Source organism: Zootoca vivipara, chromosome 3, assembly GCF_965207765.1.
Source record: "Zootoca vivipara chromosome 3, rZooViv2.hap1.1, whole genome shotgun sequence".
In the NCBI taxonomy this organism is placed as follows: Eukaryota; Metazoa; Chordata; class Lepidosauria; order Squamata; family Lacertidae; genus Zootoca; species Zootoca vivipara.
In genome coordinates this window covers 29813584-29837810 of record NC_142586.1, presented here as the reverse complement: position 1 = coordinate 29837810, position 24227 = coordinate 29813584, and the positions used below count along the sequence as shown (strand labels likewise).

The window sequence follows — 24227 nt, the reverse complement described above, 5'->3', positions numbered from 1 at the left end:
GGAAAAAACACCTGGATGTACATTTCCAAAATATAAGATAAAAAACAAATAAAATAAGACCTACATACAGCAAAAGTGTTTTGTGTAGTCATGTATGGACCTACAGTATTAGGTCCATAAACTACCATATAGCATATATTCAACACAAAAAACTGACAATTTGTTGTTGAGAAAGGACAGCTGGACATATAAAGGGCCCCATTACCTTCAGTAGTTTAGGGCCTCATCAAACCTAAATTCAGCCCTGTTTAGGGGTATGTGTCCGTCCCCCCCTCCCGCCAGGAAAAAAGCACTGGGTGCAACTAGGGAAAGCGGGCTGGCTGCACGAGGAGCCGGCAACAGATTTGGATACAGCATCTCGGGAGACAGAGAGACCCAAATATATATTCCCTTTTTTAAGCCTTTGGACTACATTCATGGAGAGACTGATAAGCCAAACAACTCCCTCTCTTGACAAAAGAGTTTTGCATCCATCTTTCAGTTTCCGTCTCAAGTTCTTTCCCATCGCTTTCTGCTGCTTGCTTCCTGCAATCCTCATAAGCAATGCTGTTAGGTTTAGATCGTCCACCCATCGTGTGGGTGGCCGTTTCCTTGGCCTTTTAACATTGTAGGTAGGGTCTTCCGCAGCGAAATTTATATCTTCCCAATACTATGGCATTCGGCCACAATTCCTGTACAGGCAAGGAAACGATAAGGTTGTTTAAAAAGAAGGCAAAAACTCTCTTAGACTGCAGTGCTAAATATAATTATGTCTGGTTGGGTGCAGTGGGGTTTAGTTCCAAGTAAGCATAGAATTGCACTGTCCAGCCTTCATCCTTTGCTGATACTAGCCTAAAGTACTCTGCCTAACAAGACAGGACTGAACTGAATACCTGCTCATCCCTTGTTCTCCATCTTCCTCATTTTTATTACTTCTCCTGTGTTGAATTTCAGGTTATTCTTCGGGGCATGGGCCTATCATCTTTCCTTGCTCTATGAAGAAGTCATACACATTGATGGCACTAGTGTTGTGCATAGCGATATATGAACAAACACTGTTTATGCTGCGCTTAAGTTCTACAATGATATGTATCAAAGCTCAAGCCTTTCTGTGCATTGCTGACCGATCCTACCACTGTTCCCTCAAAGCCTGCTGTGTTGGTTGATACATTGACATGTTCAACGTTCCCAGTTGTTGCTGCATGTTTGAAAACAAGTCCAGGGGCCAAGCTTTGCTCATCTTAGGCTTGCATGCATTGAACTTGCTGCTTCTCCAGGAAATAGGACAAAAGTTGTGCTTGCCTAACTAAATGCCATATGGGGGAGCTGCTGAGTTGCTTTTACCAGGGAAAGCTCTTGGTTGTCCCTGTTCAGTGGCTGCGTTTTCCTTTTGTGTGTGTACAGTATGTTTTTCTCTTGGTGGGCGGAAAGCTTCCCCTTGCCCATCTGAGTGTGATGAGTCTGCCTCTGCTCTGGTTTCCTTCTGATGGAAGAATCTACGGCTTCCACTAGCAGGGTTTGTACTGGCTATACAACTGTAGTTTTTAATCTTGCAGAAGCGTTATTTCCAGCAATTGCAGGATTTGCTTCTCCTGAAAGGGTGCATGTGAAGCTAACAGACTTCTTTTGGAGCACTGATGTAAATTTTGTGTGTCGGTCCCACAGACATGACAGCTTTGGGGGCTTCAGAAAATCAGGTTAATCCTCAGGTTTTTGTTTATTGACCAGATTCCTGAGATCTTAGCCACCCCTCCATGTCTGACTAAGGAGTAAAATAAGAGTAGAAACTTCATTTGTTGTTTACATTTTGAATTGTTAAAAGATGACTTTTGCTACGATTTTGACATCTCAAGAAGAGGCCTAAAACTTGTCTGTTTGCGAGAATATTCTGATTTGGCCTATTATCTACTGTGGGAAAGGATGTAGAGACATTGATAGTTTTTTGTTTTTGTTTGTAGTGTAGCCTTTTAATGTGATTTGTTGGCAGTATTTTAATACAAAAGCTTATTTTGTGATAATGGTGGATAAAAAATAAAAACTGATCTAAAAAAACCAACTATAATGTAATCACTAATTTTCTCTTAAAGAACAGATTAAATAATAATAAAATCTGTTTTGTTTTTTTAAAAAAACTTTTTAAAAAATAATAATCTGAATGATACAGGTCGCCAGCAAAGTTATATATTGGGCAGTATCATCTGTAAGATGTTCTAAGTTTAGTAAAAATCCAAATAAAATATAGAAAAGCTGTCTATTTACAATACATAAATCATACTATATTTGGTTGTAAATTTACATAGTTTAATAGATATTCACTATTAATTAGGTAATGTGGGGAAAGCATCAATTCAAAACCTTTAAATAGCATTTTCCCTTGCATATTTAAAGCATGATCTCTGAGAGAGGGTGGGTTATACAAGAGAAGGCCTTTTTGTAATGAGTTATCATGGCCCATATACTGCTCACATTTAGCTGTTGCTGTGAATACTGAGATTTTTGTTTTATTCATTGCATTTATATGCTGCCTTTCTGCCAAGGCACCTAAGGTAGTTTACAATTTACTGTACAACTGGGAGGAGAAGCAAGAGAAGGAGACTGTCTGGTTGGAGCAGGCTGCTAATGTTGCCTTTGCCTGCCTCCCTCACATGCTACTTCCTCCTTACTGAGCAGATGGTGTCTGTGGGCCCTTTGGGGACAGGGAAGGGGCAGAAATGTGACCATGCCATCCATTCATTCTCCACTACGAAACCCTCATTGTACTCCCTATGGAAAACTGACTCGGTAACCTCAAATATATCTGGTACATCTTCTTTGCCTATCTATCTGTCTGTCTATCTTGCAATTATGAGTACTGTGTTTTGCTTTGTGGTCACTTTCATTTATGTACTGTACTTAGTTTTCAGGTAGGAGTCACTTTAAAAATAAACAGGAGGTATCCTGCATTTCTCTTGATTTCCCCCTAGTGCAAATTAATCATATTGTCTGTGAAGGGATTGAGCTCATTGTTTTGTTTTTCATTTGCATGACTCTTTGCTGTGGGAATTGCCAGAAAAGTTCAGCTTTCTCATGGTTATCTACTACCGTATATATATTGGAAAGCTTATTGTTTACCAGATCACTATGCATTTGAACACCTTTAGTTATTGTAACCAAGGTTCCTAAGATGAAGGAGCAGGCTTTCATCTGTGCTTGGATAAAATTGGACATGCAAGTTGGTGGACTGAACTTTTCAAAACTGTGCTGATTTGAACCTCTGGTCAGCAGCTCAAATCTGCTCAATGGTGGTGAGCTCCTGTTGCTCTCTCCCAGCTTCTGCCAGCCTAGCAGTTTGAAAGCATACCAGTGCAAGTAGATAAATAGGTACCACTGTGACAGAAAGGTAAATTGTGCTTCCATGTGCTCTGGCTTCCATCACGGTGTCCCATTCCGCCAGAAGCAGTTTAGTCATGTTGGCCACATGACCCGGAAAGCTGTCTGTGGACAAACGCCAGCTCCTTCTACCTGAAAGCGAGATGAGCACTGCACCCCATAGTTGCCTTTGACTGGGCTTAACCGTCCAGGGGTCCTTTGCCTTTTACCTTATGTAGCCATTTTCACTTTCAGATTTGCAAACCAGTTAACTTCAGAATGGTTTGGCTAAGATCCTATTGAAACCTGCAGAAATTTTACACTTGTTTTGAGCGCTTAGACTCAGAAGCCTCATTTCAACAATAGGTCTTATTTTCATGAATATCAATAAACCTAGGACCAGGGATTGAATCATATATGTTTTCATGTTATACACCAAACAAGAAACATTCGTTTTGTATCCTCATCACTGACTTTGCTTTTGCTTGCTACCTTGATGCTCAGCTCTTGATGCAGGTGGGGTTAGAATTAAAATACTAAGATGTCTCCATTACAGCTTTCAAAATGAGTGCTTTTAGACATTAACACAATTTCCATTTGCCAATATGCTATTTGACATTTCTGAAGCAGCATCCATTACATTAAAATGACAAAAGCTTTCTTGGAAAATTAAGAATAATTAAGACCAGGGGATAACTATGTACCTTACCTGGAGTCCTATGTCTGTGCAAAGTGATATATATGTAGTGTGGCCCTCTATTATAGACTGGAGAATCCATGTGTGAGGCAGAACTCCAGGTGTGCATTGCTGGACCAAAAGAATTCCCGCCTGGGTAGCATAGGGAGGATATGAATTACTTTTGTTCTCTGTACATAGAATCAGATGGTCACTTATCACACAGCAGACACTTTAAACCCCTTCCCTACCTCCTTCCCGCTGATGCTTCCAACTGTGCAGAGTGTCAGTCTGTAGCCTCTGGCCATGGATTTGGCATATCACACAATTATGCACAAACATCACATAACAAATGACCATGCTCCACAGTTTCATCAACTTAAGCAGAATTAAAAAGCAGTGAGTGATACCTCTATTAAGAACCATTTTGAACACACTGTTTCATATCAAAAGCACATTTCCAAAGAAAAATGACAATGCGGGTTTTTTTCTTAGAACTTCCTCCTTAAATATGAAGGGCAGGGAACAAATAAATGTTGAAAATTTATTAACATCTTACAAAACGTTTGAGAAGAAAATTTACTGTGCTCTGATTCAGCGACCCATTGCTAATCTTTTAATAATGAAGGCTGACATAGGTTCCTTGTGGCTACAGGAAAACAAACACTGGTGCATGAATTTTCCAAGTGCCCCCCCACTGTTTTTTTTAAAAAAAACACTATGGAGGTATTATTTGAATATGATAAGATGATATTTAGCCTTCCTGTAAGTAAGCTGACCTAATCATAAAGAAAATGATTGACAGATGGTAGACAAGAGGGAATAAGTCTCTTTTTCATCTCTCTTCTGAACCTGAGACAGGGGCAGCTGGTCTTGTTGATAATCCTAGTATAGTAAGCCTTCTGGAATCAGATTAATCATTGGTCTATGTTATGCTGGGATAACATTGTCCATTTATGTCTTGCCTCTGTCTGGTCGATCCATCTAAATATGATTTTGACTATAAGAAATTATTGTAAATTAAAGTGCATGATTTTATCAGAATTTACAGGACTATGTCTTTGTCATTAACAAACTTTCTCTTGAATTCATTATTCCAGTTCATATTTTTGTGCCTATAATTTTGTCAGTTTCTGGAGCTAGTATAAATTGCATTAAGTAGTTCATGTGGGCCATCTTATCAATATTTGATCCCCTGTCTTCAGGCAGACCAGGAAAAACACAGAGAATGATTATGAGCCACATTGCAGGGAAATGAGAATATTCAGACATTTTGGGCTTGGAAAATGGTTAGCATTTCCCTGTATTTTTACAGACGCAAAGCCAATCCTTGAAAATATGAGCCCGGACAACATTCACACTGTTCCAGATGCTTTGTGTTTGTGCTGCCACCGGAAAAACTTCACTCTGAGAGGAAATGCAGCTGTGGAAAACGGCATCCTAGAGACTGAAATGAGTTTGCATTCTGGAGGATCTCCATCATGAATAGATATACAACTATTAAACAGCTGGGAGATGGGACTTACGGTTCTGTTCTCCTGGGAAGAAGTATTGAATCAGGGGAGCTGATCGCCATTAAGAGGTAAGAGGCTCATGTATCTGTTGTTGTACAACTTCAACATTAACTCTTTGTAGACACCGGGCAGCTTAAACAGTACGTGACTACAAGTTGACAACTTCTTTGAAGATTGTGGAATCCAACTTTGCTGGCTTTGAAACTGGGCTGTTGTGCCCAACCACTCAGCTGTCATAGTGAATCTGATCCATTGGATGGGGGAGTCCGAAGCAGTGTGATGTGGTACAAATATCAACGCACAACCAGGCATCTGTGTTTGTTGCTCTTCAGCAGACCTGTAGGATTTGGTATTGAGTTAAACTGCAGCTTCTTGAGAATCTCTACTTTCCAGCCTTTTGTGGCTAGGTCATGCCTGTTGAAATCTCTGAAGTTACTGGAATTTTGCGGTGGGGTTATTCTGCCCCTAATAATAATAATAATAATAATAATAATAATTTATTCTTTATACCCCGCCCATCTGGCTGGGCTTCCCCTGCCCCTCTGGGCGGCTTCCAACAAACATTAAAATACATCAAATATCACAGATTAAAAACTTCCCTAAACAAGGCTGCCTTTAGGTATTTTCTAAATGTCAGGTAGTTGTTTATCTCTCTGACCTCTGATGGGAGGGTGTTCCACAGGGCGGGTGCCACTACCGAGAAGGCCCTCTGCCTGGTTCCCTGTAGCTTTGCTTCTCGCAGTGAGGGAACCGCCAGAAGGCCCTCGGCGCTGGACCTCAGTGTCCGGGCAGAACGATGGGGGTGGAGACGCTCCTTCAGGTATACTAGACCGAGGCTGTTTAGGGCTTTAAAGGTCAGCACCAACACTTTGAATTGTGCTCGGAAACGTACTGGGAGCCAATGTAGGTCTTTCAAGACCGGTGTTATGTGGTCTCGGTGGCCGCTCCCAGTCACCAGTCTAGCTGCCGCATTCTGGATTAGTTGTAGTTTCCGGGTCACCTTCAAAGGTAGCCCCACATAGAGCGCATTGCAGTAATCCAAGTGGGAGATAACCAGAGCATGCACCACTCTGGTGAGGCAGTCCGCAAGCAGGTAGGGTCTCAGCCTGTGTACCAGATGGAGTTGATAGACAGCTGCCCTGGACACAGAATTGACCTGCGCCTCCATGGACAGCTGTGAGTCCAAAATGACTCCCAGGCTGCGCACCTGGTCTTAGCTTCTCATATCACCGCAAGTTAGTGAAACTGGAAATAAATTATGGGAAAAGATAAATTTACAGAATACTTTGTGCAAAATATGTTCAATTTTCCACATTCAGCTTTTCAGTGCAGAATTTGGTTTCCTGGGTGCAAGTTTATTTAGCACAGAATATGGAAAGCCGTGGCTGTAACCAACCAGTATGTTGCAATCACATCTGTCTAGCTGACCAGATGGCTTGTGATGGGATTTTGACTCCCATGTCAATGTGGATATGTTGTCTGTGCATGCATTGTTTATGTACAGCATGCAGTATTTCACAATGTACTTGTTCAGAACCACAATAACAGATGAATAGGCTGGAGAAAAATAGCAGCAATGCATTTGTATTGGGAAAGTCTGCAACAGATTAATCCACAATTCATGCACTGCAGATTAATGCACTGTGCAACCAGGAAGCTTTGTCTTCACATTGAGCTAGTTTCAGGGTTTTGCCACATACTCTTTGCCCAAATGTTATTTAATTTCCTGATCTTCAGCTTTAGTTGGATCACAAGTACTTTTAAAAAAATGTCCTGGCTCTATGATGTTTTGATGGGCAGAGATGACTAGAACTGCAGGCGTGTTCCAAATATAATGTTAGCCACAATCCAGCTATTTTTTGGTTTGTTTTAGGGTGGAAGATTGTCAACAACTGCACATGAACTAGTAGAAGGCATCATATAGTTAGAATATGTTTAGTAGCTGTAGTTTAGGTTGAGGTTTGCTTTGAAATATTTTTTGAACTGCTGCCAGAATGCCTTGTTTCAGCACAAATCAGCAATTTCTCTGGCATTTTTCTACTAGAGAGAGAAAGAGGTTCTGGTTTTTCCCCCTTCATTGAGAAAAATATTCCATATTTTTTCTTGTGCTAGAGGGTGAGAAGGAGCCACTGACCCAGTTATATTTATGGGTTTGGGAGTATGTGGCACTTACATCACCATAAGGATTGCCTGATCATCATTTCACAGGCTTGTTTGAATAAGATGCTGTTCTTTCAAGTCTCATTTTGATTGAGCAGCAGTGGGAAACCTGTGACCCTCAAGATGTTGATGAATTACCACCATCCCTTACCATTGGTCATGCTGGAGTCCAACCACATTGGGGGGTGCACAGGTTCCCAGACTCTGTGCTAAAGGGTGTTTGGCTTATTTTCCAGCTAGAAGTGGAAATTTGTGGATAGGGAGAACATTTTGCTTGCATTAAATGAACTAGCTGGCCCGGCCATGTGTTACTGTGGGTTTTTGTGTTAAATGGACCTTTTCCTGTTAAATTGACCTTCAGAGTCTCCCTTCAGAGTCTCCTCACCTGCCCCGTCCCAATCCTGACTCCCCTACTGTAAGTTTCAAAAATAAGACTCCCCCACCCACGCATGTTCCTGAAAATGTCCCCACCCCCCACTGCTTTGGCTGACTCAGGGTCCTACCTCCCCCCCCCCCATGGCTATATGTCCCCCCCTTTGTTGTGCCTCATCCCTGTGAGCCCCCTCTCCCATTGTTGTGCCTCATCCCTGTGAAAGGCCCATATTCTGTTTGTTTTTGCCTGTGGCCTACAGGGCAATGGTGAGACCTACTCAGTTTTACCTTTACCAACCTACCCCCTACTGCTTTGGCTGACTCAGGGTTCTTCCTCCCCACCCCTTGGCTATGTGTTTCCCCCCTCCCTTTGTTGTGCCTCATCCCTGTGGACCCCCCCCGGTTGTGAAAGCCCCATATTCTGTTTGTTTTTGCCTGTGGCCTACCGGGCAAAGGTGAGGCCTACTCAGTTTTCCCTGCTGGGCAATGCTGCGGCCTACTCAGTTTTCCCTGTCCTAACCCACCCACCCCCCACTGCTTTGGCTGACTCGAGGTTCTCCCTCCCCCCCATGGCTATGTTTTTCCACCCCTTTGTTTTTGCCTGTGACCTACTGAATGGTGCGTCCTACTCAGTTTTCCCTGCTTGGCAATACTGCAGCCTATTGAAAAAGCTGGGCCTTGTTGCTGCAAAAGGACTGTTTTCAGTTGGTTGCTGTGGAATTTTGTAATGTCATCTGGCGGCGCAACTTTGGAGGCGGCAGGGTGCAATCTGTCTTTCTATTGGATGCTGCTGGAGTTTTCAGAGCCTCTGGTGGTGGCGTCTAATTTGGGTGCCACTTTTTTGTGTGTTTAATCATTATTTTAGGCGTGAAAGGTGTGGTTTTTTTGGGGGGGAAATAATGCCAGATCACTCCCTTATGGGCATGGAACGTTGTGGGCAAATTTGTTACATTACGGTTCAGCAATTATGGAGAAAGGCTGTGACCTCCGTGCACGCAATGCCTACATATATATATATATATATATATATATATATATATATATATATATATACCCGATAGCTTGCATCTGGTGATGGGCAATGCTGAGGAGATGGTACAGTATATTTGTATACATGTTATAGAACTGAAGTATCATATAAGAAAATACTAACACTTTAGACAAAACCTCCAGATCTCCAGAATGTGGAATGGACAGGATCATCTGATCAAACCCTTTACCCTGAAGATAAAACAGCCAAGACCTCAAGACCCTTATGCTGAAAACCTCATTATAAATTGCAGTATAAAACAATGCTTATTTAGAAAAAAAATCAACAACAACAAACTTTAAGAAATAGGGTTGTGTGTTTTTAAAAAATGCAGCAAGCTGACCTAAATCACATGCAAAGAAGAATACCATGTTCTCATTTTGCGTAATTCTACTTCTGCAAGTCATGAGTGGCAAGCAGCTATGCCTCAATGATCTTACCAGAGGTTTGCATGCTGATGTTTAAACCTCTCTAAAGCCAAAAGTAGCAAAACTACAGATTAATTAATAAAACCAAAATTTAAAAAATGTGCTGGCCTAGCATATGGGTGGAGTGCCAAAGAGCTACCATTTAGACCTGTGCACAGTGGGATTTTTTTTTCCTCCCACCACCACCACCATATGTGCTTTAAAAATCCTCTTAATATTGTAAATGTGTTTCCATGTGACAGTGGCAGTGTTCAAGAAACACAAGCCCAAAGACCCTGTTGGGCATGCCAAACTAGGGCGGTTGTTGGATCCCAGCCACAAAAGAAGCACAGCTCTGAGTGTTGTAAGCTTCCATTTATTCCTTCATGGACCTAGAACATGAGTAGTATCAGATTGTGATACTGACTTCCTTACTTTGTGCTTCACAGGATGAAGAGGAAATTCTACTCCTGGGAAGAATGTATGAATCTTCGAGAAGTTAAGGTGCGCTAAACTGAAATTTGCACAGGATTCCTTCAGCTTCGGGTAGAGCTGTGGTTGAAAGTCCATGGTCAGATGCTGTCTTGGGCAGCATTGCACATTCCTCCGGGGAACTGGAGTGCCTCTCGGATGAAGAACGGATTGTGCAAATGTGCCCCACTATCAGCATTCATCTTTACAAGGCCAGAGAAACATTGGTCATATCTGACTCTAAGAGTCTGAGCACTTTTTAACAGCCAGGCGTGTAAATTTAGCAGTATCTCAATTTATGTTTCTGGGACAAGCATTCATTGTCACTTATCTTAAAGCCCTGTTTCAACAGTGTCTGTAATTGTCTTATCTTGCATTCCCAGTCCTTGAAGAAACTCAACCATGCCAATGTGGTGAAACTGAAAGAAGTTATCAGAGAAAATGATAATCTGTACTTTGTGTTTGAATACATGAAGGAGAACCTTTATCAGTTAATGAAAGAAAGGTATGTTGATTCCCCCCCCCCAAAAAAACCCACCATCCAGTATACCGGTAGCTTACCAAAACTAACCAAAACACCAAGCACTATAACTATGCAACCATAATTCATCGTAGCGAAATCACATCAAATACATTATAAGCATGATATTTAGGTTTTTGAACTGAGATTGCTCAGCTCCCACTCTCTTATCTTGGAGGTCCTTGATTGGCAACTTCTGATAAGTAGGCCATGATCCAGTGACAATGCCCAGAAGGACCAAGGATGGGGGACAGGAAACGCTGCCTGAATAATCCTGGCACCACATGTATAGCATGTAATTTTGTTCTGGTACTCTTAGACTTGAGTGGTTTTATTGTGAAAATCTTTTATAAGATGCTTCTAAGAGCCTCTTGGTGCTATGAAGTAGAATTTTGAGCAGAGCAATTCAAAAGTGGGGAGGAACAGGAGGACGAATCAAAGGCAGACAAGGTGCCAGAGCTGATTAAGGCTGAAGGCAATGATGGGTCACTTTTCCTTTTCTGGTTCCCCATCAGCATTGCAATTTACAACAACAAAAATCCCTTCCCATTGCTATCAATGGGAGAGAAAATAAATATGCTAGTTCCAGGTGGGGTGTACTTTTCTCCTCAAACCGGGATTGTGTTAGAGGAATGGGAAGCCATTAGATCCAGTGGAGCCCACCCATATCCACTCCTGGCATACTCTTTTTTGCCTTCTCTGCCATTGCAGCAGTGGTGGCAGAGGAGGAACCACAGATCCTTCCATGGGTGCAATGAGGATGCCTCCTTCTTGGGCACAACACCTCTGCCTGCAGATTTCCTGCTCTGTGCACTATCCTGTGGCACCCAGAATGTCCTCCTCCAGTAAGGGATATATAAAAGCATGCTTATTACTGCTTGTATGACACTATCTATTCTAGCCTTCAACTATATATCCAGTAGATAAAGAAGTACAGCTAAGAAATCCTGCATGTGAACATAAATCCCCCTCCTCTACTTTTACCTTACAGAAACAAATTATTTCCCGAATCTACTGTCAGGAATATTATGTATCAGATTCTTCAAGGGCTTGCATTCATACATAAACATGGTAAGGCCAAATTGGATGAGTATCTGTGACTGTATTGATGGCGTGGTAGGAAGTGATATTAACAAATACTTAAGAAATATTTGAGCAGGCACTAAAGGTTTTTTGTTTGTGTTCAGGAAGGTAAACATGACTTGTTGAGAGTGGTATGAGTGAGGCTGAAAACACACTCTTCTCCAGTGTGCTCCACAAAGGCTAATGTTCATTAAACAAAATATATTTATTGTAGAATTATAGCATTTAATGCAATTCCTAATTGAGGCTGCAGCTGGAAACACCCTTGCTGTTGGGGTGTAGCCCCCAGTGAAGTCAACAGGACTTGCCTTTAGGTAAACATGCAACAAGTCTGAGCTGCACAAAATGTATCTGTAAAGCCTGGTTATTTGAATGAACAGTTCTATTGTTAAACTGACCTCCTACCCCTGTTAGAGGATTATGGGTTGATCATGGGATGTCATCCCAGGCAGGAGCTGCTGGGTCCAAGGAAAGCTGCCAAGACTGTTTTGCTGGAAAAGAAGATAGAAAGTTGTGTGGCCAGATGCCGTTTCTGAAGCCAATGCAGACCACAGTAGTTCTGTGTAGTTCTGGCAGTAATAATACTGACCTTGTATTCCATCTTGTTGTTAAGTCGCTTTGAGACTTTTGTTTGTATAAAGTGATAAACAAATGCAATAAATAATAGTACTGTTAGTAATAATACAGTTGCATGGTTTACTGATACAGTATGTTTGAAATGTCTTGAACATTTGCACAATAGTAATGCCAAGTGTGATTATCATTGTTTTCTTCATGTTTAGTGAGTGTGAGAGAGAAATTCTTACCTTTCACCCCCCCTTTTTTTTTAAAGAAAGAGAAGATATTTTACCTGCTCAGATCTTCACCTCAAAATATAAAGCAGTATTAGGGGAGAACATTTTGTGGTTCAAAATAGCTCAATTTACTCTCTTGGCACCTTCTCTTAATAAAGTGTTATAATGGCAGCAATGAAAGGAGATGGGGTCAGATATTATGTAACCAGAGTGAGAGCTTGTTATTTCCTGAATAAGCTCATTCCTTGTAACTTCCAAAGCACTGCAGTTTCTGAAACATGAAACAGTTTCATAAAGTGAAAAAGAAGTGGATGATTTGATAGAACAGCTTTGTATAATTAATTGCTGCTGTGTTAACTAGATTGTAAAGCAATTCAAGTGTGCCTTGATAGCTCTTTTTGGACTGTGCCACTTGGTTTGACCCTTTCCGGTGGCATGGAAGAGTTTTTAATGTTTGATTAATGAATTTCTAGCAGGGGGTCTTTTGAGCAGGGACCTGACTGCGGATTCTGTTTGCTGTGCCAGGAATCAGCCCTGGAAGATTAAGTAATAATAAAATACAGAACCTCATGGCATATACAGAGTACACTGAGTCACCTTTGCCAGGTGCCACATTTTGGGGTTAGGAAACAGACCATCCAAACACGTCTGAGCAGTAGCACCCCTCTCTCAAAATTAACCACTGATGATTAGGGTTTCTAGATCTTTATTTCCCCCACCTCGGCTCCAACATTCTATGCTTTAACTGCTTTTGCTCTGTGGACATGAGCAAATTATAGCATTTGAGTGATTCCCCCACTATAAGTCAGAGTGGGCCCACTGAAATCAATTAATTTAAGCCTCTCAATTTCAATGGGTTTGCTCTGTGTATGACTAACATTGACTATCACCCTTTATCTCCATGCCATAAAAAGCTTCCATCTACAGTACTGGTTTTCTTCCACTATTTGAAGAGGAGTGGGAAAGCCAGATATTTTTTTTTCCGGTCAGTCGACAAGCCTGCTGGTAACTAACCACACAAACATGCACAATGAAATGAAAATGTGGGCGGCAGAACAGACTGACTAATGTTTGTTTTCACAATTACAGGGTTTTTCCATAGGGACCTGAAACCTGAAAACCTCCTTTGCATGGGACCGGAACTTGTGAAAATCGCAGACTTTGGCCTTGCACGGGAAATCAGATCCAGACCTCCCTACACAGATTACGTATCCACAAGATGGTAAACACTTGAGCTTATATGCTTTGAGCTGTGTTCACGTTACTCATGCTCAGAGTAGATCAAATGAAATTAATGAACATTTCTCATTTAGGTCCATTAATGTCAGTGGGTCTACACTGAGTAGGCTATGGCTCTGTATGTGGAGTTAAAGATTACTTCTATTCCTACTATGATTGTGATTTTGGGAATACAGTAATCAAGAGCCATCTGACACTTAACAACTTTTCAGTGCCAGGTTAAGACTTTTCTCTTTAGCCAGGCATTTGATGGAATTTGAGTTCAATGCTTTATGTTACTGCCAATGTGGATTACTGATAAATTCACCCACACGCCTGGAAGTTGGTATTTCATGTTTTAAGTTACTGGTTTTATTGCTCACATTTTGATGGCGGTGGTTTCTAACAATTTTGGACACTTTAAAACTTGATTGTAAGTTTTCATGTTGGTGACATACTTTTTAGACGTGCATCAATTCTCAACAGTAATTCAGTTATACTAGCAAGACGGAGGTTAAACTAACCCCTGTCCAGCCCTGGGAGGAGCATGGGGTAAGGTAAAAGGTAGGTAAAGGACCCCTGGACAGTTCAGTCAAAGGTGACTATGGGGTGCGGCGCTCATCTTGCTTTTAAGGCCGAGGGAGCCGGCATTTGTCCATAGCTTTCCAGGTCATGTGGCCAGCATGAGTAAACCGCTTCTGGCACAACAGAACACCGTGTTGGAAGCCAGAGTGCACAGAAACGCCGTTTACTTTCCCGCCACAGCAATACCTATTTATCTACTTGCACTGGTATGTTTTCAAACTGCTAGGTTCACCGGAGCTGGGACAGAGCAACGGGAGCTCAGCCCGTCGTGCAGATTCAAGCTGCCGACCTTCCAATCGGCAAGCCCAAGAGGCTATGGGGTCTTAGACCACAGCACCACCCGTATGCGACACACCTACACATTGCTGCCAGTACACTAGTGTGTCACAACACACAGTTTGGAAAGCTCTATCCTAGAGAATGTCCTGTGTTAGGTGATTTACAAATAAAATAACAATTGCTCGGCACCTCACCACTTTGATTATAGTTTAGAATTTCAAGGGTTAATTATCCCTGCAAGACAGAGGATATATTGGGGAAGATCTAAGCCCTAGACAGGACAAGCAACCCTTGAATAAAATTGTTTCAGCTTCTTACCTTGAGCAGTGCTCAGGGAGGGAGGTTGGGTTGGGAAGTATTTTAGAGGGCTCTTGTTTCCATGCTGGCAGAGAGAAAGGGACCTTTTGCAATTGCTGTCCAGTGCAAATGTACTAGTCTGGTGTAAGGTTCTGCTTGGCATATTTTGTAAACGAACCCCACTGTGTTTCCCCCTTGCTTTTGGCTTTCAGGTACAGAGCTCCTGAAGTGCTTTTGAGATCCACGAACTATAGTTCTCCCATTGATATCTGGGCTGTTGGTTGTATCATGGCAGAGGTTTACACACTCCGGCCGCTCTTCCCAGGAGCTAGTGAAATTGATACTATTTTCAAGATTTGCCAAGTGCTGGGGACGCCAAAAAAGGTAACTGTGAGCCTGTCTTCAGTGTGCATGAAGGAGTATAACTCTGAATATGTTCTGTTCTCTCATCCCCGCTACTACTCTACTTCTTTTCTGCTATTGACACTGGATAGCTGATTGCTAAGATGTCTCCAGCTTTATACAGTCTCGATAGAGAAAATAGCAACTTGTACTAAAAAGGAGACATTGTATGGGATGGTGGGGAGCAAAGGGAAGAAAAAATTGCTGCCTTGGAATTAATTCCAGTGGAATTCAGCATGCGTGAGAGGAAGCTGTGACCGCTCAAACTTTAGGAGAGCATTCTGCAAAAGCTTAGAGTCATTCTTTATTGTTAAGTTGCTGTCCATAAGAATTCTATGCCAGGGACCAGCTGACATTATTACTGTGCCTTGGTGCTGCAAAAGAGAACACACATTGCTTAAACGGTGTACAAGCATATACTGTACTGCATATTGATATGAGAAAGAAAGATACAATAAAGGTACAATGAATACAGTAGAATAACAGAAACAAAATGCCTGACAACGGTCTACCTATTGAGTGGCCTGGCCAAAATATGGTGATGATCAGCTAACCTAGGACTGCCTGTCTTTGCCTTCACTTCACCCTTCAGCTATCTAGTTATGAGTTAGGACTCCCTGGTCTTATCATGTGCTCTTGATTCTCTGGGATCACTTCAGCCTCTTACCTGCCCCTTGAATTGTGTGAGCTGATCCGCTTGCTTCAGTTATCCCAGGATCAGTTCACTAGTCAGCCAGACCTTTATGCAATGTTGGAAATGTTGCTTATGAAGGCATGAGGGTGGCATCTTGGGCAAGGCTGCACCAGCTACACGTTCATGTCCTGACCAGGCATGCTTCCGTCCTTTTCAGAATGACTGGCCCGAAGGCTACCAGCTTGCTGGCACTATGAATTTCCGCTGGCCTCAGTGCGTCCCAAACAACCTGAAGACCCTCATCCCTAACGCAAGCAGCGAGTCAATACAGCTCATGAGAGACATGTTGCAGTGGGACCCCAAAAAGCGGCCAACGGCAAGCCAGGTTTGCTCTTCTTTCATGGATCTGTCTTTACAACTCTCTGCCTTGCTGACAGCTCACTCTCTCAGAGGAACAGAGGAACTTCCAAAGGTTATAAGGAGGAGTGGGTTCAAAACATGTGTTGCAGACTGTTGGTTCTGACCACTGTTTCCCATCACCAGCCCCAACTCAGTGGAATATTTTTCTGATTCAGGGAAGTCTCAAGTCTCTTCATCCACTGCTGACACATCTCTGCTTTTCTCTTATTTCTTATTGCAGTTTCTATCTCTATACCTCGCTTTGTTTCTTCTATGCATTCCCATCCTTGCTAATCAGAAAAGGAGCACAGGGAATTGGATTTGTATTCACATCAGGACCTCTTAAAAACTGCAGCAGGGTGGACAGCTTTATCTGATCCTTTATTCGTTTTCAGTGGAAATAAAGCAGTGAGAACAAAACTCACACTTTGAGAATAAAGGCTGCCTGGCCCTAATTGATTAGCATGCACTACCAATTGGTTTAATCAAAGGGCCCCAATAAAGTGAGATAAGTTGTCTATTATGTTTATGATTTCTTACCTGCCCTTCACCATAAGGTCCCAGGGCAGGTTACAGCAATTTAAAAAACTGTGTTAAAAATAAATTGCAGTCAATAAATTGCACAGCATGTATCCTGAAAATATATACAGTATCTCAGATGTCAAATACCATGGTAAAAAGGTAGCCCAACAGATGAGTTATGCCAGAGAGAAGTCTCTGGGCATACAGCCTGTGTGGGAAGGGTTGTGTACAACACCATTAAAAAAAATTAAATTAAAATTTTCACCCAGACATCCCAGATTTTGCCTATGATTTGTAAATTGTGCAGATTAAACACATTATGCAAACTACAAAATTGTTTGTGGCATGGATGAGTTGCTTTTCATTTTTGCATAATTCTGGCTTTGTTGTGGAGGGGGGGGAGGGTTGCAGAATATGGAAGACCCACCCGTTTGGCTTTTAAGATTTCAACAGGAATATATTTGTAGCATTAAGAAACCTACTTTTATATATATATATATAAAACGAAAGCAGCAACTACTAGAAAGTTGAATTTTGCATGTGCTATCATATTTTGGCTCTTCCCTGCCCTTGAGTGGTATTGTGGCATGCACAGAACCCTAGATATTGGGACTGAGAAACTGGCTGTTGCTTGACTCCCTGGGTTAAAAAAAATTCTCTCCCTTGACTTTTAGGCTCTTCGATATCCTTACTTCCAGGTTGGCCAATTACTGGGCACCTCTCGCTCTACTCAGGAGCTGGGAAAGCAACAGAGAGACCTTCCTGATAAAGCACAAGTCCACATGAAACCCATTCCACCAGCACAGCCTCCTCCTAAAGCACAAGTTCGCCTTTCCTTCAGACCATTCCAGCAGAACCAGTCCTCCCACTCCCTGATATACCCTTACAAAACAGACACCACCGTGAGTGACCATTTAAGAGAAGACAAGCCTAGCCAGGTGGCTTTGCCAGAAATTCACAATAAGATTCCTCAGCAGGTAAGGCACAGTCTTGGATGAGATTTTTGCCCTTCTAAAATGTGGACATTATCTCACTCTTGTATTTTAAATAGGATTGGCTGTGTGGTTTTAAGGGCAAATGCAAAAAAGAATTCTACTTTTCTTTTTTGTTTCTGGATGCTAGGAGCTTGTTTCTGTTGAGCTGATATTTCCACAGTTGCTCTCAATACAGAGGCTACATGAATGCAGCATCTATTTTGCATTAGTCTTGGGAACTCTTGACTTGGTCTCCAGTGAATTGTTCCTTAGTGTAGAGCAGGCAGGCGGGACAGACCTTGGCTCCAGTGATACATGGGGAATAGTTATTGAAAGATAGGAAGGAGTCAAAGTTCTACTCATTTGAACATCTGGGTACGGATGGTTATACATGACCTTCTTGGGGAGGAGGTATGATACAACCATCAAGTGAAGTTGGAGGTCTCCCCATTTGGATGACGCATGCAGACCCAGCTTCTCAAGATACATGCTACACCTTGCTCTGAGCGGGCAGTTATGTCTCTCCTGCCCATGGTGAGGCAGTAAGAGCATACCTTCCCTCTGCCTGCCCTGTCTGTTTCCAAGCCTACTTGGGCGTCCAAGGAGGGCCATGACATTTGGAAAGGGCATCACACCACTCAGGCATATTGGAGTTTATGCCCATATGAAAGCGTGGCTATCCCTGGATGTCCAAAGAACTGAGTGTATACGTAGCCAGGGAGGGAAGACCCAGTGTCACTTACCCACCATGTGTGAGACAGCGTCTTCTGAACTAAGCCATTCATATAATGGAAGCATTGGTAGGACTGTATTTGCTTCCTCCTCAAACCCAACATGAACCTCCTGGGCCCCATCCTTCCCTGCCTCTTTTCTGTAAGCTGCTTCTGCATAAACACTTTTCTATTTTTCCTTTCAATTCTCTCCCCTCAACCTCTGCTTTAGTCCTATTAATGTTTGTTTGTAATTCAAGTTGCTTAGCTGCCGTGTATGTTTGTGAGACAACCATCTCTTAAATTTAAATTCATTTGGAGTAATTTTGCTTGACCACATGTTGGAGTAAGTACACACAAATTGTGAAATTTTGGCAGTAAAATCACAGCCCTGTTGCCAAAGGCCCATTCTCTGCCCATTGGAAGCACTTCCAATATTTATTTTGCTTATACCGCAGTTCTGATCTTCACATGCTTTTCTTCTGTTTTCTTATTTTCCTCCCGCAATGTCAGAAAGCAGACATTGGTACAGAGAAGACAAATGGGGAACTCAAACCAAAGAGCCGTCGTAGATGGGGACACATTCCCGGGACACTAAAAGACACTGAGGATTGGGAAGATCTGGAAGATGGAGGTGTTAACTCCTCATTTGCCAGAAAAGAACTTAAAAACAAAGGACAGAGTGATGAAGCTCTTTGTGGGCAAGTTACTGGCCTTATTTTTCTTGATTTGCCCATAAAAGTATTTCTGTACTGCTGTATCATACATACTGCTGTATCCGGCAGTATAAACATGGCTGGTTGATTTTGGTTTCAGATTTGAAAGTATCTCGGATCTCAAGCCGTCAGCCTGCTTAGGAACTGGGAACAGCGCACCTTCCTACCTTCGGCAGGACACACCAACATTGCAAGTTTCTGCAGCCAAACAACATTACTTGAAACATTCTAGGTATTTACCTGGTTAGTAAAAAATAAATATTTACTATGATGCTTCGTAAAATATGATAATCCGCTTTTGACCTGAGTGAGTAACCTCTAGTCCCAGACGTCCTGCTGATTATTAGCTGCAATCCTAACCCCACTTACAGGGACTTCAGTGGGATTTGCTTCCCAGAAGACATATTTTGTTTTCATTAAGCCATTTCCCTTAAATTGGCTACAAAATGCATTTTTGGAAACTTTCTATTCAGCAACAAAATAACTTTTTTATTACTGACTGTTGATTAGGTGTTGATCAAACTGTCTTCAGTTTATGACTGGTTGTAAAATAATGTTACATTTGTATACCAAGTTGCTCAGAGCGCGTTTTATTTGTGTTTTAGCTTCAAACAGTCCTGTGAAGTAAGCTGAACTGTGGCGTAGTGAATTGCTCAAGGCCATATATTGAATTTCATTGCCTAGCGTAGGTTTGTCCCCGAGTTTCCCATATCCAAACCCATCAAGTATTGCAGCTGGTTCTTTTCTGGTCTCTCACTAGAACATGCTCAACTTACATTCTACGTGGACAGCAACCACAATCGAATGCATGTTTAACCTAATTGTGTGGAATACCTATGAAATTAACTTACAAAAGCAAGGTATAATACAACCCCCTTGGACACTGCAAAACACTTGATCAATGGGCAACTGAGGAGAGGAACAGGAAGGCCTCTTATACTTCCTGGAGGGTGTACATGTTTGTGGGTCAGTTTGTACACAGCACTACTTGGACATGGTGGGCTACAACTTCCATTAGCCCCAGAGGATGGCTAATGGTCATGGATGATGGGCGTTGTAGTCCAGCAACATTTGGAGGGCACCCTGTTGGCAGCCTACATGACTCAGTAGCTAGATATTTGTGGCATCCAGTTGCCTAAAGTGGCATTGTGATACAGAAAAGCCTTTTGCCACTCTAGTTCATCACTCCTTCAGGGGCCCCTGTTTCCTTCCTCCCTTTACAATTACAGACTTGCCTAGATCAGTGGTTCCCAACAGGTGGTCCGGGGACCCCCAGGGGTCCGCGAGCTATGCCAGAGGGGTCCGCAAGATGCTATTAGAATAAAATAAAAAAAATATATATTTCGTATGATAACAGATTTTTTGTTTTGGCCGCTTCCTGCATGAGCAGAGTCTAGCGCAAAACTAGAATTAGATAGAGGCAGTAGTTCTGCTGTATGCCATTAGGTGGCGCTTTACAAACACTACTGTTTTGCAAAGAGGCAGCGTGCGCATTCTACTAACGCTCACCTCCCCAAGATGCTTTGCGCGCGTCGGCTTCATTTGTGCGCTACTGTGCAGGTACCCTGTCTTCTCCATTCCCCTCCCTCCTCCCTGGCGCCCGCTGCCTCTTTGCAAAACAGTAGTGTTTGTAAACAAAGCGTTGTTTTTCGCGGAAGCTACAGTTCGCGTAGTTAAAAATGGACCGTTGGTTAAAAAGTGGTTCGTTAAAACGACAAAGGCCTACAGATGAAGAGGAAGATAATGCATTTGATGTTCAAGCAAGTAAGTCAGTGACTCTCGAACCAATTATAAAATATAAAAAGACTCTTAATTTGGCTATCACTTTTTAATTTTAGGATTAGGAATTAATGGGGGTCCTTGTCACAATAGCGGCTCGATGAGGGGTCCTCGAGAAAATTTTGTTGGGAACCCCTGGCCTAGATTAACCGTCCTAAACATCATGACAGCCCTATAGGGGGTGTCTTCCTGTACCCCTGTTGCCTAATCTAGCACTGACATTTGCAGGTAATTATGCTAGTAGATGGGAATTACTGCATGATAGAAACAGAAGGGGAGCAAGATATGTATATAAATAAATGTATTCCTGCTGCATTTTTACAGCATCTCACTTCTTACTCTAGGAATAAGCACAAGAAATAATTTAGTCTCAAGTTCAAGCAAAGATTCCACCCCGTCCAATCCATGGCCCAGTTTTAATTTACCTGGAAAGACATCGGTGGTAGCAGGAGGGATCACCAGGCTGAACTCCAGTAAGGAAAAGAAAATTTGTCTTCTTTTTTAGACCTGTTTGCTGACTGCACTTTGTGATAGTGAACCAGTGTTTGATGTATTGACATCATTTACTGCATAAGACAGACAAAATAGGATAAAGTGGATGTGATCCTAAGTTTATTCACAGCTTTGATCCATGCACATTTACTTGGAAGTAAGTCCCACTGAGTTGAATGACATTTCTTCCTTAATACTTCTGCATAGATTAAAGTCAATTCCTGCTGGTTTTACACTGAAGATCATGAAGTCATATACGTAAAATATCAGATTTTTTCGAAGATAAAAGTCTTTGAAAGATTGATTCAGGTACTCGGGATTCATCCCACTGCTTTCCCCTGGGGAAAGCCACTCTTTAGTGCTCAGTGAGAGCAAAGGACAATCCAGGTTTTCTCTGGATTGACATTTGCTCCGATTTAGCAGTAAGCAGTGGGTTTTCCCTGGTAAAGGAGCGGGGCAAGAGGGAAACTGCTGGGACCTGTGCCTAGAAAGTGCAGGTCAAGCAGAAAGCCACTTGGACTCTAGGCACAGGACAAGAGGAAGTGTAGACTCCGTTGCTGGTGCAGTTTCAACTCTTTCTGGTGACAGCACCATCTTATCACAGAAAAAGAAGCTGTCACATGGGGTGGGACTTTAAGGCAATAACTGGATTAAGCATTGGCTGGATTATTAACTGGATTGTTTTGTTTTTAAGGAAAATTATTGGATTGATTTTTAAAGGAAAAAAATAAAGGTTGTTTGTGGTGCATTGTGAAATTTTGTACTGGTCTACTGCATTGACCTCAATTATGTCCTCCGCTCTCTGATTTTCTTTCAGGCAACACAGGAGCGAGTGGGCTAAGGGGTGCTTACATCCCTTCGTTTCTGAAGAAAGAAGTTGGCTCTGCTGGCCAGAGGGTTCAGTTAGCGCCGATTATTGATGCATCTTCAGACCCATCTCGTAAGCTCTTTCTGTTTCTGGGGAGCACAGCAAGAATGCCACTGCACTGCAAAATGGGGGACGCTGCCTGGGCTTCAGCCTTTATCTTGTTTGTATGACTAGGGCTGCATACACACCCAACATTGAAAGTGCGCGTGCACACACACACACACACACACACACACATCCCAAGAATGCCAGGAACTGAAGTTTGTGAAGGCTGCTGGGAATTGTAGCACTGTGAGGGGTAAACTACAGTTCCCAATGCTGCTTTGGGGTGGTGCTTTAAATGTATGGTGTGCATACAAAGCCCAAGAGGGGCAATTGTTCAACCAGCTTTCCCACCATTGATTAAAGAGTGACGCCAGAAAGAGAGGCACGCTTTCTGGGATGCTTCCCACGTTTTGCTTTCCAGTACCCAGTCAGATACATGGAGTTGTACCCCACACTGTGTGATCAGCGAACCACTCACACACTGGGAGTTCCCCTTCCTCTCCTCTTCCTACTCCCCCCCCAAAAAAAAAACCTGCTCCAGAAAATCCTCCAACACTCTGGAGCTGATTTTGAGAGTATACAGAAAGCTGCAGGGGAGATCAGAGGAAGGGGAAGTTCCATGGCAACCGAGGGACAGGGCCTATAGTTGCTAATATTTCAAATCTAATCTTTTTTCAGTAGTTAAAAATGGCTGATACAAAAGAGCCACTGTTTGTCCGAATACCAGCAGACTGAATTTTCTCTAGGACTACAGACCCTGTTTGTTCTGCAGTTGTATACCTCTCACACAATAATTCAGTGTCCTAAGGATTTTGGATTTATTATTATTATTATTATTATTATTATTATTATTATTATTATTATTATTATTTCTCCTGGTAATCCTATTTCTAGACCTTGTGATGGCAACAATGTTAGACTGTAACTCCCATCATCCCTGATAATTGACCATGCTGGTTAGGGCAGATGGGAGCTGAAGTCCAGTAAAATCTAGAGGGCACCATGTTGGTTACCTCTAGCACAGACAGTACTTGGGTTAAACTTTAGGATTCAATAACATAAGCAGGGAATTGAGAGCATCTCAAAGCTCTGTGTTCCTACCCACAACTAGTGGTAGCAGAAAATAAGCCACTTCAGTAAAAAAAAAACCACCCAAAAATACTCCTTTCTTTGGCCCTTTGACAGAACCTAGAGCAGTAGCTCAAAAACACCGTAACTTATTATTCCAGAGAGGCAACTCTTTGTCCTATTTTATTTTTTTATATGTGAAGTGAGAGAGCAGGTCTTACAGTATCTCAGTTGACTTCTTCAGAAGCATTCAACCAAGATAGTTTAAAAACATCTGCATAGAAAGTTGTGGATTGGATTCTGCATGCTAGTTAAAGTATATTATTATTATTATTATTATTATTATTATTATTATTATTATGCTTATCATATTGGTATACAGTGGTACCTTGGTTTAAGAACAGCTTAGTTTATGAACAACTTGGATTAAGAACGCTGCAAACCCGGAAGTAGGTGTTTTGGTTTGTGAACTTTGCCTTGGAAGCAGAATATGTTCCGCTTCCTGTCGAGTGTGTTCCATTTGTAAATTGAGTCCCTTGCTGCTATGGGAAAGCACGCCTTGGTTTAAGAACGCTTTGGTTTAAGAATGGACTTCCAGAATGGATTAAGTTCATAAACCAAGGTACCACTGTATTCATTCAGATTCAGAATTGGTGACAATGGTTTGGATGCAGAAAAGCTTTCCCTTAATGGAAGGGTCAAGTGGAGCGTTCTGCAATCACAATTTTTTTCTGATTCCCTGCATTCCTCACGCTACTCTGGACAGCCTCCTAACTTCTCAGAGCAAGGGAACAGAGGAGCTCTGAATCACCCCTCTTATTTGAAATTTTCTCAGGATCCTTTGGTCAAAGTCACCAGATTCTGTATCTGAATTTAACCCCTGAT

The 24227-nt window shown here is 42.2% G+C and overlaps 1 protein-coding gene across 3 annotated transcripts in view; it reads left to right on the top strand.

Moving 5' to 3' along the window:
* The window catches only part of CILK1 (ciliogenesis associated kinase 1), a 29027-nt gene that overhangs the window by 696 nt on the left and 4104 nt on the right, over window positions 1-24227 (top strand). Inside the window, exons 1-13 of one of the 3 annotated variants that reach the window (XM_035109799.3) lie at window positions 1313-1495; window positions 5319-5585; window positions 9936-9990; window positions 10341-10462; window positions 11469-11548; window positions 13444-13576; window positions 14946-15117; window positions 15987-16154; window positions 17365-17667; window positions 18888-19075; window positions 19191-19333; window positions 21214-21342; window positions 22179-22301. In XM_035109799.3, the coding sequence (XP_034965690.1) occupies window positions 5485-5585; window positions 9936-9990; window positions 10341-10462; window positions 11469-11548; window positions 13444-13576; window positions 14946-15117; window positions 15987-16154; window positions 17365-17667; window positions 18888-19075; window positions 19191-19333; window positions 21214-21342; window positions 22179-22301 (1717 nt within the window). In that variant the 5' untranslated portion in view covers window positions 1313-1495; window positions 5319-5484. Of the gene's footprint in view, window positions 1-1312; window positions 1496-5318; window positions 5586-9935; window positions 9991-10340; window positions 10463-11468; window positions 11549-13443; window positions 13577-14945; window positions 15118-15986; window positions 16155-17364; window positions 17668-18887; window positions 19076-19190; window positions 19334-21213; window positions 21343-22178; window positions 22302-24227 lie in introns of those variants that run through there. The other 2 variants (XM_088665751.1, XM_088665752.1) reach the window with 2 other exon arrangements.